This window comes from Gopherus flavomarginatus, chromosome 2 (genome assembly GCF_025201925.1).
Source record: "Gopherus flavomarginatus isolate rGopFla2 chromosome 2, rGopFla2.mat.asm, whole genome shotgun sequence".
Lineage (NCBI taxonomy): Eukaryota > Metazoa > Chordata > Testudines > Testudinidae > Gopherus > Gopherus flavomarginatus.
In genome coordinates this window covers 194,059,948-194,078,531 of record NC_066618.1, presented here as the reverse complement: position 1 = coordinate 194,078,531, position 18,584 = coordinate 194,059,948, and the positions used below count along the sequence as shown (strand labels likewise).

Below are 18,584 nucleotides of genomic sequence, written 5' to 3'. Positions count from 1 at the left end.
GATGAGTGCAGTATTTTGGCATATTAAATACAAAGGTTTTGCATTTAAATGAGGTGGCATAATAAGAAAATCCACTGTCCAGTTTGGGTTAAAAGGTTCGGCTTTCGTTGTCAACTTTGCAAAATTTGCTCCCGCTCACATTCATTTTTTACTCCATTTCCATCACTTATGAAAAAATGGGTAGCGTCCGAGCTCAGTCGTAGCCAGTGCTATTGCAGGAACTCAAGATCCAGTAACCAGTGCTCAATTTGTGTTGGGGCTTGCCAGGGCTGAGACCTGGCACTTCCTAGGCATGACAGTTCATAGCCCCTGCACCTCTCGGCTCCTGGCTAGCAGCCACTGGTCTCTGGCTGCCCAGCTTTAAAGGCAGCACCGCCGCCAGCAGGAGTGCAGAAGGAAGGGTGGCATGGTATGGTATACTGCCACCCTTGCTACTTCTGCGCTACTTCTGGGGGTGGCACTACCTTCAGAGCTGGGTGCCTGGCCAGCAGTTGCTGCTGCTCTCTGGCCATCCAGCCAGTGCTTAACTTATGCCAGGTCAGTGCCAAGGCACCTCTTTCATTACAAATTAAGTACTGTCACTAAGTTACTTACTAAGGAAGTCGTAGGCAAATGATAGGCAGCGCATCGCTGTTCGTGAATTTAATTATAAAAATGTTTTAAGGTGAGCTAGTGGGCCACACAGGAAGCCTTGGCGGGCCTCATTTGGCCTACAGGCAGTCTATTGAGTATTGCAGGCCACAGAACCTCACTCATCTCCTCCTATAATAGACCCATAATCCCTGGCTGAATTACTGAAGTCCTCAAATCATGATTTACAGACTTCAAATTATAGAGAATCGACCATTTACTCTAGTTTAAACCAGCAAATGATTTGTGCCCTATGCTGCAGAGGAAGGCAACCCTCCTACCCCCTCAACCTATGGGGTCTCTGACCTGAGGGAAAACTAATTCATTTAGAGTTCACCTGGCATCTATTTCTGCATTCCACCCACCAGCTGGGGATGGGCTGCCGGGTATTTTCTAAGTCTGTGTCAATAGATCATACTTCTCCTCCCTGGGGGACTTGAATTTGTTACTGGCAATGTTGTAAGGTTCACCCTTCGAACTGATGGCTGTCTATTGTTTGCTGCATCTGTTTAAGAAGGTCGTTTTCTTGGCAGCCATTATCTCTGAGAAGAGGGGCAGAATTATGTGCATTGGTGTCATGGACCCTCCTTACACAGTGCTCTATAAAGACAAGGTATATTATGTCCTCCTAGATATTCCTAACTAAGGTCCCGGTGTTCCATCTCAATTAAGCAGTATACTTACTGACATGCTGTCCTTAAACTCAGTTCTCATAAGAATGAAGAAAGACTTCAGATCTTGATGTCAGAAGAGCACTGGCTTTTTAGTTGGGTAGAACAGGATCATTTAGATGATCTCAGCTGTTTATTTCAGTTCCAGACAGGATAAAAGGCCTTCTGATCTCCTATGCAAAAGATTTCATTCTGGATTTCTTTTTGCATAAGTCTGAGATGTGACATTGCAAAAGTACCTTCACCATGCAGGAACCCAGGCAGCTTCCACAGCTTTCCTGGCTGAGGTATCTTTCAGGGACATTTGTAAATCTGCAACATATCTCAGCAATCCAGAGGAGTTGCAAAATTTGGACAAGTAGTTCTACATTGTTCAGGTAGACTCTGAAACCCTCTGCAAGATTGAATTTCTTGTGAGTCACCTGAAGTGTAATGGACTCATGCAGTTCCTCGAGCAAGAAAAAATGGTTATTAACCCGTTCTGTAACTGTTCTTTTAGATGTGTTGTCAATGCCCATTCCATGTGTCATACTCCTTCCCCTTTATATCAGAATCTCTATCAGGTAAGAAGGAACAAGGGATTGGGGGCAGCGCTGTCCCTTATGTCATTGAACAATGGTAGGAGAGTGCTAAGGGCACATGTGCTGGCTTGACAGGTACTGCTAAGAGAAAAATCTCTGTTTCTAGTGCATTGGGTGTGCACAAACCTTTAGTGGAATGGACATGTGCAATACATCGTGAAGAAAAACAGTTACAGAATAGGTTAGTGACTATTTTTCTCTCTTGTTTTTATTTCAATTAGATATTTACAAAATAAAGATTTAAAGCTCATGTTAAAACTGAACTGTGTATCGCAACCTTAACTATGGTGCAACTACTGAGCTAAGAAAATGATTAGAGACATGGAAAAACTACTTTGTGAAATGAGATTGAAAAGATATGGGGAGTTTAGATTAGAAAGGAGACTATAATACAGGGGCACATGATAAAGGTATATAAAATAAAGAAGAAAATAGGTCAGGTAAATCCTTTTTACCCTCTCCAATAAAGCAGTAATAGCGGGGACATTCAATTATACTGAGAGATAACATATTTAAGACTGGCAAAAGAAATACTTTTAAAAAACCTGCAGAATCTGTGGAATTCATTGCCACAAGCAACAACTGAGGTGAAGAGCATAGCAAGATTAATAAAGCTTATTTTTGTGGACAATGAGAAAATCAACAATTACATTAGATACTTACAACTGTAAATATAATTAGCATAGGCATAATTTAGCATTTGGTCTATAGAATTTTTATTAGTAGCAATGATTTATGAGAATGAAGAAATTCAGTTTCATATTTTAGGTTAAATTTGCAAAGCTTATTTTGAAAATAAAATCTTTTTACTTGTGCACACCTGATCATAAGACCCAATAAAACATGGAAATGGATTACATTTTTAGACAGTTACTTTTTTGAGTAGAACTGCACTTTAAAAATATGCTCCATTTATATAGCATCATCTATACAACAGTTTCAGAGAGCTCTGTGAAAATGTAAACTTCAGCTCTCCCCTTTGAGATAGGTATTATCACTCCCATTTCGAAGATGAGAACACTGAGGTAAAGAGAGGTTAAGTAGATTGCCCATGGTCACATAAGCCCATAGGAAAAGTGGGAGTTGATGAATCCTGAATCCATTCCACCGACCTAACGATCCTTCCTTCCTTGTCATTTATCTCTTTTTTTTAAAATCACTTTTAGCTGATCCAATTATTTTGCAATAGTGTAGTGTTGCTGTGCAATTTACCCTTGGGTATAGAGTACATGTACCAAAAAAAAAGTCTACTGCAGGGCGAATTATCTATGAACACCTCTTTATACGTCTCTCTATACAGTGTTGTCATAGTCAAACACTTTGTTTTCAGCACTTACATGGGGATATTTATGTAAAGACTTATCCCTTGGGTAGTGTGAACTGACCAGGGCTGCCCAGAGGATTCCAGGGGCCTGGGGCCGTCGGCGGCAGGCGGCTCCGGTGGACCTCCCGCAGGCATGCCTGCGGAGGGTCCGCAGGTCCCGCGGCTCCGGTGGAGCATCCGCAGGCGTGCCTGCAGGAGGTCTACCGGAGCCGCAGGACCGGCAAGCGGCAGGGTGCCCCCTGCTCGGCGAAATGTCTAGAGCTGGCCCTGTGTGGCGGCGGGGGGCCCCCGCCGCGGGTCTTTGGGGCACTTTGGCAGTGGGTCCCGGAATGGAAGGGCCCCCAGCCGCCGAATTACCGCCGAAGACCGGGTTGCACTTCAGCGGCACGTCCCGCTTCGGCAGTAATTCACTGGTGGGGGGTCCTTCCGCCCTGGAGCGGAAGGACCTCCCCTGCCGGCAAAGACCGGGAGCGGGAGAAGCTCCAGGGCCCGGCCCCGCAAGAGTGAAGGACCCCGCTCCAGGGGCCCTGAAAAACTTGTGGGGGCCCCTGCGGAGCCCGGGGCCTGGGGCTAATTGCCCCTCTTGTCCCCCACCCTCCCCGGGTGGCCCTGGAACTGGCAAGTAAAAAGCCAAGCATGTCAACTTATGACCTGACTATAATTATTAGAATAAGAAATGTCAACTTTACAGGATACTGGTCTCCCATTAAGACTTGCTGACGTTTTGGAGCTTTTGTTTTTAATCAGAAAATGTCTTGAATCAGAGTTCTCAGTGTCAGTGGTACTCACTGCTACGTGCTAGGCTGCCTGTTCAAGAAAAAAGAGTATTTCAGCCTTAGCTATTAGTTATATATTTGTACTATAAAGATAAGGAGAATCCAGAGGTGATAAAAAGTGCTATTTAAGATTGGTCTTTTCTGTCACTTCCTTTGTTTCAGGAGATTAAATATCAGTAGATTCTTGGATTTTCATAGATATGTGAGCCAAATATGCCCTTGTCTTCCATATCCTTCACATGAACTCATCTTCTCAGGTGTCTCCTGTCTACATTCTTAGCCTGTTTTTTGAATGTCTTAAACTGGTTTCTACAATTTTGATTTTCTTGTCCTAGTCTGTTACCAAGACACTTGCTAAAGGCAATTTGTCTTCCAGATAGAAAGGGCTACAGATCCTTAATAGGTCTTCAGACTGCCATGGCTTAAGAGTGGAATGACCAGACTTGTCAGTCTCTGGCAGGGAGTGACGCAGCCACTGCAGATCCCATCAGCTTTGTTCACCCTCTTCAGCTTAAGCGAAGCTTTCCAGATGTCTCTGCTGCAGAGCAGAAACGGACACATGTAAAAGTGATCTAGTCCATTCATAGCTTTGCAGCCAGATTTCAGGTTTGTCTATGGGCTTTTTTCATACCTTTTCTTTCAGTTAGGCACTGGAACAACTACTCCCCCTTCAACACCTCTTGATGGGCAAAAATAGATAAAGTAGAAAGGAAAAATCTGCCTTTCTTCTTCCCATATTATGGAATGTGTGGATGGAGCCCTACACTTTCTGTGATGAAACAGTAGATCCATATTCTGAGGCTAAAGAAACTAGGTATCTCGCAAGGCCACTTTTTGCTAGACTGACGCAGGGGTGTCTTCCCTCAGAGCAGTCAGTTCAGGTGGAGAAGTGCATAAAGGCAGATGAATGTTGGCAGATGAAATTCAGTGCTGATAAATACAAAGTAGTGCACATGAGAAAACATAATCCCAACTATACATATAAAATAATGAGTTCTAAATTAGCTGTCACTGTTCAAGGAAGACATCTCGGAGTCACCATGGATAATTTTCTGCAAACATCTGCTCAATGTGTAGTGGCAGTCAAAAAGGCTAACAATGTTATGAACCATTATGAAAGGGATAGATAAGACAGAAAATATCATAATGCCATAATATATAAATCAATGGTACACTCACACCTTGAATGCTGCATGCAGTTCTTGTCACCCATCTCAAAAAATGTAGAGTGGGAAAAAGTACAGAAAAGGGCAACAATAATAATTAGGGATTTGGAATAGCTTCTATTTGGTGAGAGATTAAAAAGACTGAGCCTCTTCTGTTTAGAAAAGAGAGATAACTAAGTGGGGGGCGTATTTATAGAGGTCTGTACAGTCATGAATGGTGTGGGGAAAGTGAATATGGAAGTGAGATTTGCCCCTTCACAAAGCAAATGAAGAAGGGGTCATTGAAATTAATAGGCAGCAGGTTTAAAATAAAAGGAGGTACCATTGGTCTGACTCTTAGGGCCATTCTTATGTCCTTGTGTTCAGAGATGCCTCCTCTCTTTCCCTTTAATTGAAAGAGCTGCCAAAATCAAAGCATAATAATCCAGCTAGAAAAGGCACAAAACACATTTAATCTCTCTGTATTGCATCTTCTCTAAGGAGTTTTACAGCCCTACATTCCTTTCTAAGCTGTCTCCCCTTTACTCTCTAGTATTAGAAGCCTAAAGCTGTGAAGCATGGAATATCAAAAAATTGAGGAAAATCTGGAAAACTTCTGTTCTCGTTCTTAGAGGACGGCCATCTGTTTTAGTCAGAAGCCATGGTCCAGAAAGAAGAGACTTAAGTGAAACTCTTTGCTGTAGTATATTTGAGATAATTCTCAGAAGAGTTGTGGGATTAGTTCTTCCATTGGACAATCTTGCAGAACAGGAGAAGGGGAAATAAGTGTCAGGAAAAGGAAGAGAATACTATGAATTTCTTCCCTTTCAGATCCAAATGAGAATGCTGTTTCCCCATGCATGCTGGATCCAAATGAGAATGTTGTATCCCTTTGCATGCTAAATCTCTCAAGGATCCATTAGGCCCAAATAGGAAATTCCTGCAAAAGCCAAGTGTCTGGGAAGACTTGCTAACACATTCTATAAAATTTTCTAATTTGACTTTGTTAACCTACAGAAAGAAAATACAGTACTGTTTTCCTGGGTAAAGGGCACAGCCATTCACACAGAAATGTAATTCTCACCAGTGGATTCCAGTTGAGCACCGTGGCAGTCTCATTATTGAGGGCAAACTTTGAAGTAATCTTGGGGTTAAATGTTGAAGTAATCTCCATGTTTTCTGCCAGGGCTGTAGTAGCCTGGAAAGGCTTCTTGTACTTCAGACTTCTAGTTTGTATAGTGTTTTGATTCTCATTGCTAGGGTGCATCCCAATGGAAAATACTCCTAGCAGACATAATTTATATCCAACACTTGTATATACCCTTTACTTCTCATTCAGGTAATAGGACGCAATGTGTTTTGTTTGTTTTTCTTGGCACATGTAGCTCTGTACTTGTAGAGCAGTGTGAGAGCAGAACAACTTCTGTTGTCATTGAAGTACTCCAGAGGAAAATTGATGGGGAGCCTATGGACAGAATAATCACTTTTTGGAAAGTGCTAAATAACTCATTAGGCGTAGAATGCCAGAGCTGCAATAGCCAGGAATTTTCTCCCATTGATTAGAAGTGCTATTAGTTATTTTTGTGTTTTAGATAATACAAAACGTTGATAGTTGTAGTCTAGTTAAAAGGAACAAGGGTTAGGTCACTCTCTCTGCCAGTGACTGACAGGCTTGGTTCTGCCCTTGGTTCGTTATGTTTCAAAGAGGTTAAACCCCATTGTTAAGGATCTCTTTTTATCTTCCTGCTAAAAAGGGGGTAATTATCAGGTAAATCCAGATACATTTTCCTTATATGTGTCTCTGGAGCCAGTGTCACTTCAGTTGCACAGACTCAGGAGCCATCCTCCTGTTTCTCCACTCCCTACTGGTTGACGCATAATCTTGCTCATTCCTTTTTAAATGAAAAGTCACCTTCAGCAATAAGTAGCGAGCTGTAGGTCCGTTAATACTATTGGTTCCCTCTATTAGATACCGGGCTGCTTGGTTAACTTTCTAAGAGCTTGTATACACTACCACTTATGTCAATGTAACTTATGTTGCTCAGGGGTGTGAATAAGCCACCTCCCTAAGCGACTGAGTTACACCAACCTAAGTGCCGGTATGGATAACACTATGTCGGTGAGAGAGCTTCTCCCACTGACATAGCTACCGCTTCTCATGCAAGTGGTTTTATTGTGCTGATGGGCAAACTCTCTCCCGTCGGCACAGAGCGTCTTCACCAGGCTTGCTACAGCAGCGCAGCTGCAGCACTTCTAGTGTAGATTAGCCTTAGCAACCATTATTGCCTTAAAAGCTGTCTTGCCACAAAATATTCTATATTACTTCTCTATCAGGACATGCTCTTTCTGTAAACCAGGATGTTCATGCTTTTCATCTTGTCTGGTGCAATGTCACTGCTTGTGGCATGTGTTTCTCTGCAGACTGTTTTTATATGTGTTCAGTTGCTTAAAATGGGAACAATTTCATATTTTTTCCAACCTTTTTGAAATCATTTTCCAAGTTGCAATTATATTTGACTGTACTATAAACATAGTATCTAACAAATATTGAAGTTTCCTTATGGAGCCTGAATGTTTTGTCATATTGAGACATCTCTTTAACACTGTAGTCTTCAGAATTAAGATCTATGTAGTAATGTTTACTACTTTAGAGAGAGGAAATGTTAACATGTATTTCAATTGGTATTTTTTATTATGTAGCTGTAGGCTACATAATTCTGGAATTTTCTCCACTTTCATAAAAGTGGTACTAGTTGTTGTTTTGTTTAGAAAAGAGAAAACTTGAAAAGACTTGTATGATCATTGTGCTGTGGATGTACATCACTGCTTTGTTTTTCTCTCTGGTTAACTTCAGAAATTGTTTATTTCATCTCAGTGGAAATTTTTAATTCTAATTGAAAATATCTTGCATAGACCCACACTTATCTGACTTGAAAACCCACTAGCTGGGGAGAGTGAAAAAGGTGACAAAAGCCTTCTATTTCTATCGAACTTAAACTCTTAACTTAAAAAAGAAATCTGGTCTTTGTGGTTAAACAGAACTGTCATATGTGAATTGATCAAGTGATATCTTCCTGAATCTGCAAACAGAAAGCCCTGGTGTTGATAGTCAGATTCATTTCTACTATTCAGAACCACTTGGGTCACATTTTACATTGTCAAGAATAACGTTAATTTCATCCTGTTTCTTGGGAAAGCTATGAATGGCAGCAGAGGTAAGCACTGGAGTTAGTTATGTGGGGGAAGACTCTAAAATCAGGCTGGAAGAGATAGATAAATCAGGCTCCTTCTCACTGGAGCTCTAAATTGGTTACACATACTAACCATAGGCTCCATATGAAAGATAGAGCCTGAAAGGAAGTCCCAATGATAGCATACTAGTAGAAATACAAGGATCCTCTTTATGGGCTTTGAATAGTACTTGCTTGTAACCTTTTTCCCATCTCCCTGTTTTTTTAAAAAACACTCTGATTAGTAGATTGAGTTCTTAGGCTAGTAGGTGTCTGACAACATTTTCAGACACTGCGCTTAACACCTTCCATTCAAGAATCATAGAATATCAGGGTTGGAAGGGACCTCAGGAGGTCATCTAGTCCAACCCCCTGCTCAAAGCAGGACCAATCCCCAACTAAATCATCCCAGCCAGGGCTGACCTTAAAAACCTCTAAGGAAGGAGATTCCACCACCTCCCTAGGTAACCCATTCCAGTGCTTCACCACCCTCCTAGTGACAAAGATTTTCCTAATATCCAACCTAAACCTTCCCCACTGCAACTTGAGACCATTACTCCTTGTTCTGTCATCTGGTACCACTGAGAACAGTCTAGATCCAACCTCTTTGGAACCTCCTTTCATGTAGTTGAAAACAGCTATCAAATCTCCTCTCATTCTTCTCTTCTGCAGACTAAACAATCCCAGTTCCCTCAGCCTCTCCTCATAAATCATGTGCTCCAGCCCCTAATCATTTTTGTTGCCCTCCGCTGGACTCTTTCCAATTTTTCCACATCCTTCTTGTAATGTAGGCCCCAAAACAGGATACAGTATCCAGATGAGACTTCACCATTTCAAATAGAGGGAATGATCACGTCCCTCAATCCGCTGACGATGCCCCTACTTATACATCCCAAAATGTCGTTAGCCTTCTTGGCAACAAGGGCACACTGTTGACTCATATCCAGCTTCTTGTCCACTGTAACCTCTAGGTCCTTTTCTGCAGAACTGCTTCCTAGCCATTCAGTTCCTAGTCTGTAGCAATGCATGGGATTCTTCTATCCTAAGTGCAGGACTCTGCACTTGTCCTTGTTGAACCTCATCAGATTTCTTTTGGCCCAATCCTCTAATTTGTCTAGGTCCCTCTGTATCCTATCCCTACCTTCCAGCATATCTACCACTTCTCCCAGTTTAGTGTCATCTGAAAACTTGCTGAGGGTGCAGTACACGCCATCCTCCGGATCATTAATGAAGATATTGAACAAAACTGGCCCCAGGACTGACCCTTGGGGCACTCTCCTTGATACCAGCTGCCAACTAGACATCGAGACATTGATCACTAACCGTTGAGCTTAATGATCTAGCCAGCTTTCTATCCACCTTATAGTCCATTCATCCAGCCATACTTCTTTAACTTGCTGGCAAGAGTACTGTGGGAGACTGTATTAAAAGCTTTGCTAAAGTCAAGGAATAACATGTCCACTGCTTTTCCCTCATCCACAGAGCCAGTTATCTCGTCATAGAAGGCAATTAGGTTAGTCAGGCATGACTTGCCCTTGGTGAATCCATGCTGACTGTTCCTGATCATTTTCCTCTCCTCTAAGTGCTTCAGAATTGATTCCTTTAGGACCTGCTCCATGATTTTTCCAGGGACTGAGGTGAGACTAACTGGCTTGTAGTTCCCCGGCGCTGCCTCCTTCCTGGTTTTAAAGATGAGCGCTACATTAGCCTTTTTCCAGTCATCCAGGACCTCCCCTGATCACCATGAGTTTTCAAAGATAATGGCCAATGGCTCTGCAATCACATCTGCCAACTCCTTTAGCACCCTCAAATGCAGTGCATCTGGCCTCATGGACTTGTGCTCGTTCAACTTTTCTAAATAGTCATGAACCACTTCTTTCTCCACAAAGGGCTGGTCACCTTCTCCCCATGCTGTGCTGCCCAGTGTGCAGTTGTCTGGGAGCTGACCTTGTTCATGAAGACAGAGGCAAAAAAAGCTATTTCTAAATCCTCTGTCACTAGGTTACCTCCCTCATTCAGTAAGGGGCCCATACTTTCCTTGACTTTCTTCTTGTTGCTAACATACCTGAAGAAACCCTTCTTTTTACTCTTAATATCTCCTGCTAGCTGTAATTCCGAGTGTGATTTGGCTTTCCTGATTTCATTCGTGCATGCCTGAGCAATATTTTTACACTCCTCCCTGGTCATTTGTCTAATCTTCCACTTCTTATAAGCTTCTTTTTTGTGTTTAAGATCAGCAAGGATTTCACTGTTAAGCCAAGCTGGTTGCCTGCCATATTTACTATTCTTTCTACACATAGTTATACTAGTGGTTAGGGGCAAAGGCTATGACCAGCTCAGAAAGGGATAGTCCTTAAAGTAGAGTACAGTGCATAAGATATCATATAGTCACATGTCATATTATTGTCAAATCCTATCTTCATAGAAAAGTTACTGTTTTATCAGCATAATATTTATGTATTAGAGAATGTGTGCCATAAAAAGGTGAATGGTGTCCTTTCTGTTACAGCAGCTACATATTTTGTTTACCTTGATTTTAGGGTCTTTAGTAGGAAATACTTGTAAGCACATATGAGATATTTATTAGTTTTTTCAAATCATTGCAATTCACTTCAAATGTCTTTCTCTTGAGTGTAATGAATTACTATAGACGCTTATTTCTGTGTTCTAGTTCTATGCAATTCGCTTTAGGCGAAAGGCTTGTGCCTTGGTGGACTATAAAGTCTAGATGCGCAGCCACTTCTGACAGCTTTGGACTTTTTATTGGTAATTACACAGATGGTAAAGAATGTTTTAGCTAGTGAGATGTTTTTAGAGGGAAAAATAGTTTGCAAAAATAATTTATGCAGTGAATAACATGGTTTTTTTCCTCTAAATGTGCCTTCACTAAGATGTAATATTGCATTATTTTAATGTTCTCTGAAATGGTATATGACTCTTCCTTCTGACAGACTAAGGAAAGTATTGTTTGTAGATGTTTCAAGTTTTTAAACTACTTTTTGTATTACTGAGCCATGTTCTACTGATGTCTTTTAACAGGACATTGCTATTTCCTATCTATCTTTCAATTCATTTTGAAGAAATAATAATCTGTGCTCCGCAGGCCAAAATTTGTTTCAACTATAACAATGAAATATAAAATTATAAATGTATAATGTAAAGTGGGATAAATAAGATATTTCACAAAATGGATTTCTGTTTAATATTAATGATTTACTATGTTAATATTACCTTTAAACTTGGAGTAAGGGGTTAGGTAACTCATTATGAACAGTAAAGTTTCCAGGATTTGTTAGGACTGCATGAAAAGATGTGAAAGTTCTATCCTACAAACCTACAGCCATCCTTAGTTGCTTCTTGCCTGCCTAAGATAACCCCACAGACTGTGATGATTTTGCATTTTCTCCTTTTACTTATTTGTGAGACTTAATGGCTTTTGAACCTTTTATGTAGCTACCACTACAACAGGGCTAGGCAAACTTTTTGGCCCGAGGGCCTCATTGGGGTTGCAAAACTGTATGGAGGGCCGGATAGGGAAGTCTGTGCCTCCCCAAACAGCCTGGCCCCCGCCCCCTATGTGCTCCCTCCCACGTCCTGCCCCCGACTGCCCCCTTCAAAACCCCCAACCCATCCAACCCCTCCCTGCTCCTTGTCCCCTCCCGGGACCCCCCTGCCCATAATCACTCCCCAGGAACCACCCACCTGTAACTGCCCCCCAGGGATCCCACCCCCTAGCCAACCTCCCCTGCTCCTTGACTGCCCTGACTCCTATCCACACCCCTGCCCCGACAAGATTCTAAGGTCTCTTGAGGCTCCCATGCCTATCCAACTCTTGCCCCCATCCCCCGACTGCCCCCCTCAGAACCTCTACCCCATCCAACCACCTTCTGCTCCCTGTTCCCTGGGACCCCCTGCTCCCTACCCCCTTACAATGCTGGAGCCATCCATGATGCCATGCTACCCAGCAGGAGCGGTGGGCCAGAGCACTGGCAGCATGGCACACTGAGGCAGCGGGGGAGGAGGGGACAGCAGGGAGGGGGCAGGAACTAGCCTCCCCAGCCAGTTGCTCAGGGGCCGGGCAGGACAGTCCTGCAGGCCAGACATGGCCCGCTGGCCATAGTTTGCCCACCTCTGCGCTAGAATGTGATATTTTTGGTGGTAGTGGTTGTGGGGGGAGGGCTGAGGGAATGCCACAGAAGGGAAATTCAGAGCCTTAAACTGAATAAAAGTGCTGTTAGTGGCAATATGATTGGTATCCCTGGATGCTTTGAGCCTTAAGTGAGAGAATATACGGCATAGGTCTAAGGCTACAACTCTCATATTTGTCACTTACATTGAATGTAATTAGTTATTACAGCTGGATTTTTCACACACTTTAGGATATATATATTGTAAAATATGAAGAAAATAAAGGGCTGCAATGTAGATGGAAAAAGTGAGGGAACCAACTAAACCAAGAGATTTTCTAGGACTAAAAATGGAAAATGAATTTAAAGTCTTGAAAATAAGTACCGCTCCCTAAGATATCTCTTAATGTTACTGAACCTAAACTTGCCTAGATAAAGACCATGACTGGATAAAGGGAACTGTCATAACTGTCCTACTCAGATCTGAACCTTAGAGTTCAGAACATGAGAAGTTAGCATGAAACCTCCAAAGCTTAATTACCAGTTTGGATCTGATATCGCTGCCACTAGCCAGAAATTTTAGTGTCTAGCTCACACTGGTCTCCCCAAAACCTTCCCTGGGGGACCCCAAGACTCAGATGCCCTGAGTCTCACTACAACGGGAAATAACCCACTTCCCTTCCCCCTTACCTCCTCCCAGATTCTCCCGCCCTGGGCACTCTAGGATATTCTCTGCTTCAAGTCCTTGAAACACCAGTACCAAGAGATCTAATCTCTCTCCCTCCTCACCCAGAGGGTATGCAAAGTCAGGCTTAGTAAATCTAACACAAAGAGATTTTTTTCCCCCCTGACTTCTTCCTCCCACGAATCCCCTGGTGAGCTGCAGACTCAATTCCCTGGAGTCCCCACTAAAGAAAAACTCCAACAGGTCTTAAAAAGAAAGCTTTATATAAAAAAGAAAGAAAAAGACATTAAAAATAGTCTCTGTATTAAGGTGACAATATACAGGGTCAAATGCTTAAAGGAAAAAAATGAATAAACAGCCTTATCCAAAAAGAATACAATTTAAAACATTCCAGCAACTACACACATGTAAATACAGAAGAAAACAATATAAACCTATTGTCTTACTATCCTTGTACTTACAACTTGGAAACAGAAGATTAGAAAGCCAGGAAATAGAGAGATCCCTCTCAGAGCCAAGAGGGTCACCGAACCAAGAACTAAGAACACACACCCAAAACTTCCCTCCACCCAGATTTGAAAAAGTCTTGTTTCCTGATTGGTCCTCTGGTCAGGTGTTTGGTTCCCTGTGTTAACCCTTTACAGGTAAAAGAACATTAACCCTTAGCTATCTGTTTGACAGGAACATTAAAAAATTTTCTATTAGTTAAGTTTTGGGAGCCTTAAGTTGACTTAAAAAATACATTAATGCGAAATAGAACAAACAAATGAAGGATATTTTGGAATGTTTCAATAGATGAGAACACATCTGTTTAACAATTACTGAATTAACTTTCATTAATAGTCTGCATGTCACTGACCCAAATTTTGATATTTCACAGAAAAAATGGTCATTTGCGCACTCAGAGATTCTAAGGTCACATTACTAAGAATTAATTACTTTCACAAATAGCATATTTACTAAGAGACATTTTAATAGTGTTAGAAACTTGTCAGCATAAATTAGTTAAGTACGTGCTATGGTCCGCATCGTTGATTCTTTTAATTATGTTACTTAATTGTCAAAATTCAGTAATCTGTAAAGGGTCTTGATTGGCTAGTGCAAAGTAGTAGGGTTTTACCATATTGATGCATAGTCAAAATATTCTGTTAGTGGTTGATCTTAGTGCTGCTAGTAGACTTGATTCAGACTAAAATTATTGTGCAGAAAACATTCATTTCAATCGCTGTTGTCATGAAATTCCTGCTGGGCACCTCAAAAAAACTACAGGCATGAAACGTTAATTATTTCAATCATCTGCTCTGTCAGGGGATACTTTTTTCCCTTCAACTGTTGAGAGTGTGGTTGAGTTCTAAGGGTCAGCATGGAGATGGGATTTTAAAAAAAGTAATGGTGAGGAGTGTTTGATAGTAATCAGGAATAGAAACATATGTAAAAGATTCTTATCAGTCAGTAATGAAGACTGGCATTCTTGAAGAGGGATATGCTCTGTTCAAACAAAATTCTTAATTCTCTTTTCAGATGTTTCCATATTTTTAGAAATCCTGATGCTGTAAAAAGTGTATTCAAGGATGATAACTCAGTGAGCTGTGCTCATTTATTTTTAATTAGACTGACACCCAAATTTTAAGCCATTACTATTTTATACGTTTAGTGTTAAAAATACCTGTTTTCAAAAATTGCTCAAACGTATTTAATGCTGACATCAGTCCTGCAACTCTTTACTTACTCACATGAGAAATTACATTGAATTCACATGAAGGGGATTTCACAGATAAATAAGGATTTGCAGAATTGGGCTCTCTGGATTGCAATTTGGTTTTCATTTTTGTTTTGTTTAATTACACACTGATAGATGAAACAACCTGCATTAATAGCCTACTTTCTATAATATTTCTGTTCCTTAGTTAATATTTTAAACTGCTAATGTACTGTTTTAATACATTCATTTGTTTTATTACACTTTTCTAGTTTTCGTTACATAGTGCAAGAATTTCACTTTGTGTTCATTCCCCAAAAGGTGGTTTTATTTTTAATACATGGTGAGCAAGGGCGATAACTATCAGTGACTGATTCTAAGCTACATGATACTAGTTCAGTCTATCAAATTTGAGGGGAAGAACAGAAGTTTGCAGTTATCTAGCGTGTATTTCAGTTCTTGAGCTTTTATTTGTGTATATTATATATAAAATGAAAAATTCCCTGCTTAATTAGGGGTTGCTAAACTTGATATCTGTTGAAATTCTTTCTTGTAAGAGGATATAAATACTTGATGTGTTAGTCTTTTTATTTTCCAGGGACATCTGTGTGTTTGTTTTTTGTCCTTTGGAAAAACAATATTGTCTGGTGGTTTGAGCACAGGGCTGGGATACAGGAACCCCTAAACTCTTAATTCAGGCCCACCAGATTCATTTTGTGGCCTTGGGCAAGTCACTTAACCTCTCTGCCTTTTCTATCCACCCATCAAATGGTGCTAATGAAACTTACCTACATTACTGAGTTGTTGTGCGGATTTATGAGTTAATGTTTGTAAAGTGCTCTAAAGATTTAAATTATTACAGAAATGTTGAGTTTTTCTTCTCTAAAATATGAATTTAGCATTCATAGCAGTTACTGGACTGACAGCTCTGAAGAGTGAAGTCTTCTAACTTAAGACAGATAAAATAGAGAGCTACATTGCAAACTTCCTGATGTAGAAGTATTTCTTTCAAAATGAGAGAGTAGTTAATTGTTTATACCATTGAAAGCTTGGTGTGTCCGCTCAACTGTGACTGCCAGCATTAGTCTCAGTCACAGCCAATTGCAACAATGACTTTAGTGATTGTATAAAGCAGCCTGCTTGTAACTGGCCTTTGACAAGCAGCTCATTTCAGTTAGGGCACTCTGCAGCAATACAAGTAATTACTTCTGACTTGGTCAGGATCAGAAGTGGTATGTACTAGATGAGTTGAAAGACTTCATGTGCTTTTTCAGTCCAAATGTTAGTGCAGTAGATCATACTCAAGCATCTTCCACAGCTTTTTATTCTTGTAACACCTGGTTATATTAGTATGATAAATACAACAAGAATTTCTGAATATATTATTAGGATAAATAATTTGGTGACAGTCTGACAGTTTAAAGCTACTTAATTTTGCATACAGCTTTAAAGATCAGTTTTATGTTCTTCATAACATTGTTTTCCCAAAACAGTAATATTCTTTTAAAGTACAATTTGTGTTCATGTGATTTTGCTGATATTTTCTTAAGTTGATTAAACTTCTCCTTTTTTTTAAGGTAAAGTGCAAGTTAAGAGTTCAGACATACAAGTTGGAGACCTCATCATAGTGGAAAAGGTTGATGCTTTTTAAATATATTTTAGACGATAAAGATGCCAACTATTAACACTTATGCTGACTGTCTTTTGAAACTGAAAAAAGTTATACTATAGGGCTGTCAAGTGATTAAAAAAATTAATGACGATTAATCACGCTGTTAAACAATAAGAGAATACCATTTATTTAAATATTTTTGGATGTTTTCTACATTTTCAAATATATTGATTTCAATTACAACACAGAATACAAACTGTACACTGCTCACTTTATATTTATTTTTGATTACAAATATTTGCACTGTAAAAAAGCAAAAGAAATAGTATTTTTTAATTCACCTAATACAAGTACTGTAGTGCAATCTCTTTATTATGAAAGTTGAACTTACAAATGTAGAATTATGTACAAAGAAAACTGCATTCAAAAATAAAACAATGTAAAATTTTAGAGTTTGCATTCAGTTCATTCAGTCCTATTTCTGTTCAACCAATTGCTCAGACAAATAAGTTTGTTTACATATGCAGGAGATAATGCTGCCCACTTCTTGTTTACAGTGTCACTGGAAAGTGAGAACAGGTGTTCTCATGGCGCTGTTGTAGCCGACATCACAAGATATTTATGTGCCAGATATGTTAAAGATTCATCTGTCACTTCATGCTTCAACCACCGTTCCATGGGACATTCGTCCATGCTGATGACAGGTTCTGCTCGATAACAATCCAAAGCAGTGCAGACCGACGCATGTTCATTTTCATTATCTGTGTCAGATGCCACCAACAGAAGTTTGATTTTCTTTTTTGGCGGTTTGCGTTCTGTAGTTTCCGCATCGGAGTGCTGCTCTTTTAAGACTTCTGAAAGCATGCTCCACACCTCATCCCTCTCAAATTTCGGAAGGTGCTTCAGATTCTTAAACCTTGGGTTGAGTGCTGTGGCTATCTTTAGAAGTCTCACATTGGTATCTCCTTTGTGTTTTGTGAAATCTGCAGTGTGTTCTGAAAATGAACAACATTTGCTGGGTCATCATTTGAGACTGCTATAACATGAAATATATGGCAGAATGTGGGTAAAACAGAGCAGGGGACATACAATTCTGTCCTAAGGAGTTCAGTCACAAATTTAATTAACACTTTTGTTTTAAACGAGCATGGAAGAATGTGCTCTGCAATGGTGACCGAAGCATGAAGGGGCATACAAATATTTAGCATATCTAGCATGTAAATACCTTACAATGCCAGCTACAAAAGTGCCATGCAAAAATGCCTGTTTTCACTTTCTGGTGACATTGTAAAGAAGTGGGCAACGTTATCTCCTGTAAACATAAGCAAACTTGTTTCTCTTAGCAACTGGCTGAACAACAAGTAGGACTGGGTGGACTTGTAGGCTCTGAAGTTTTACATTGTTTTGTTTTTGGGGGCAGTTATATAACAAAAAAATCCACATTTGTAAGTTAAAATTTCTCGACAAAGAAATTGCACTACATTACTTGTATGAGGTAAATTGAAAAATACTATTTGTTTTATTTATCATTTTTATAGTGCAAATATTTATAATAAAAATAATATACACTGATTTCAATTACAACACAGAATACAGTATATATGCAAATGTAGAAAAACATCCTCAATATTTAAATCTCAATTGGCATTTTGTATAACAGTGCAATTAAAACTGCACTTAATCGCTATTCATATTTTGGAGTTAATCGTGTGAATTAACTGCGATTAATCGACAGCCCTAGTATATTGAAATAGTTACATATGAAATACTAACTACTTACAAATATTTTAGACCAGTTCAGTTTTATTTCAGAATCTTCAAGCAATTTTGTTTTTTCTTTGAATTTAATATAGTCCTAATTAAATATAAACATATACATTTATATTTATAAGTAGTTTGGTTTCCTTTCACTGAAGGAATTGTTGAGTAAATGTTTATGGACTGTGTTATATAGGAGTTCAGTACAGATGATCATGGTGGTTCCCTCTTGGCCTTAAATCTATCCTTTTTTCATTCATTTGATTTTGTTTTTGTTCTGTGTCTTTCACTGGCAAATTAAAATTCTTGTATATTTCTCAAATATGTCTCCTAAGTTTTGTTTTCA

At 39.9% G+C, this 18,584-nt stretch overlaps 1 protein-coding gene across 5 annotated transcripts in view; it reads left to right on the top strand.

Moving 5' to 3' along the window:
* ATP9B (ATPase phospholipid transporting 9B (putative)) overlaps window positions 1-18,584 on the top strand; it is a 318,545-nt gene that overhangs the window by 67,599 nt on the left and 232,362 nt on the right. For 4 of the 5 annotated variants that reach the window (XM_050941785.1, XM_050941784.1, XM_050941786.1 and 1 more), the window contains one exon: window positions 16,446-16,504. The exons of the other annotated variant lie outside the window; for it this stretch is intronic. In XM_050941785.1, coding sequence (XP_050797742.1) covers window positions 16,446-16,504 — 59 coding nt within the window. The remainder of the gene's footprint in view (window positions 1-16,445; window positions 16,505-18,584) is intronic. 5 annotated transcript variants of the gene reach the window in all.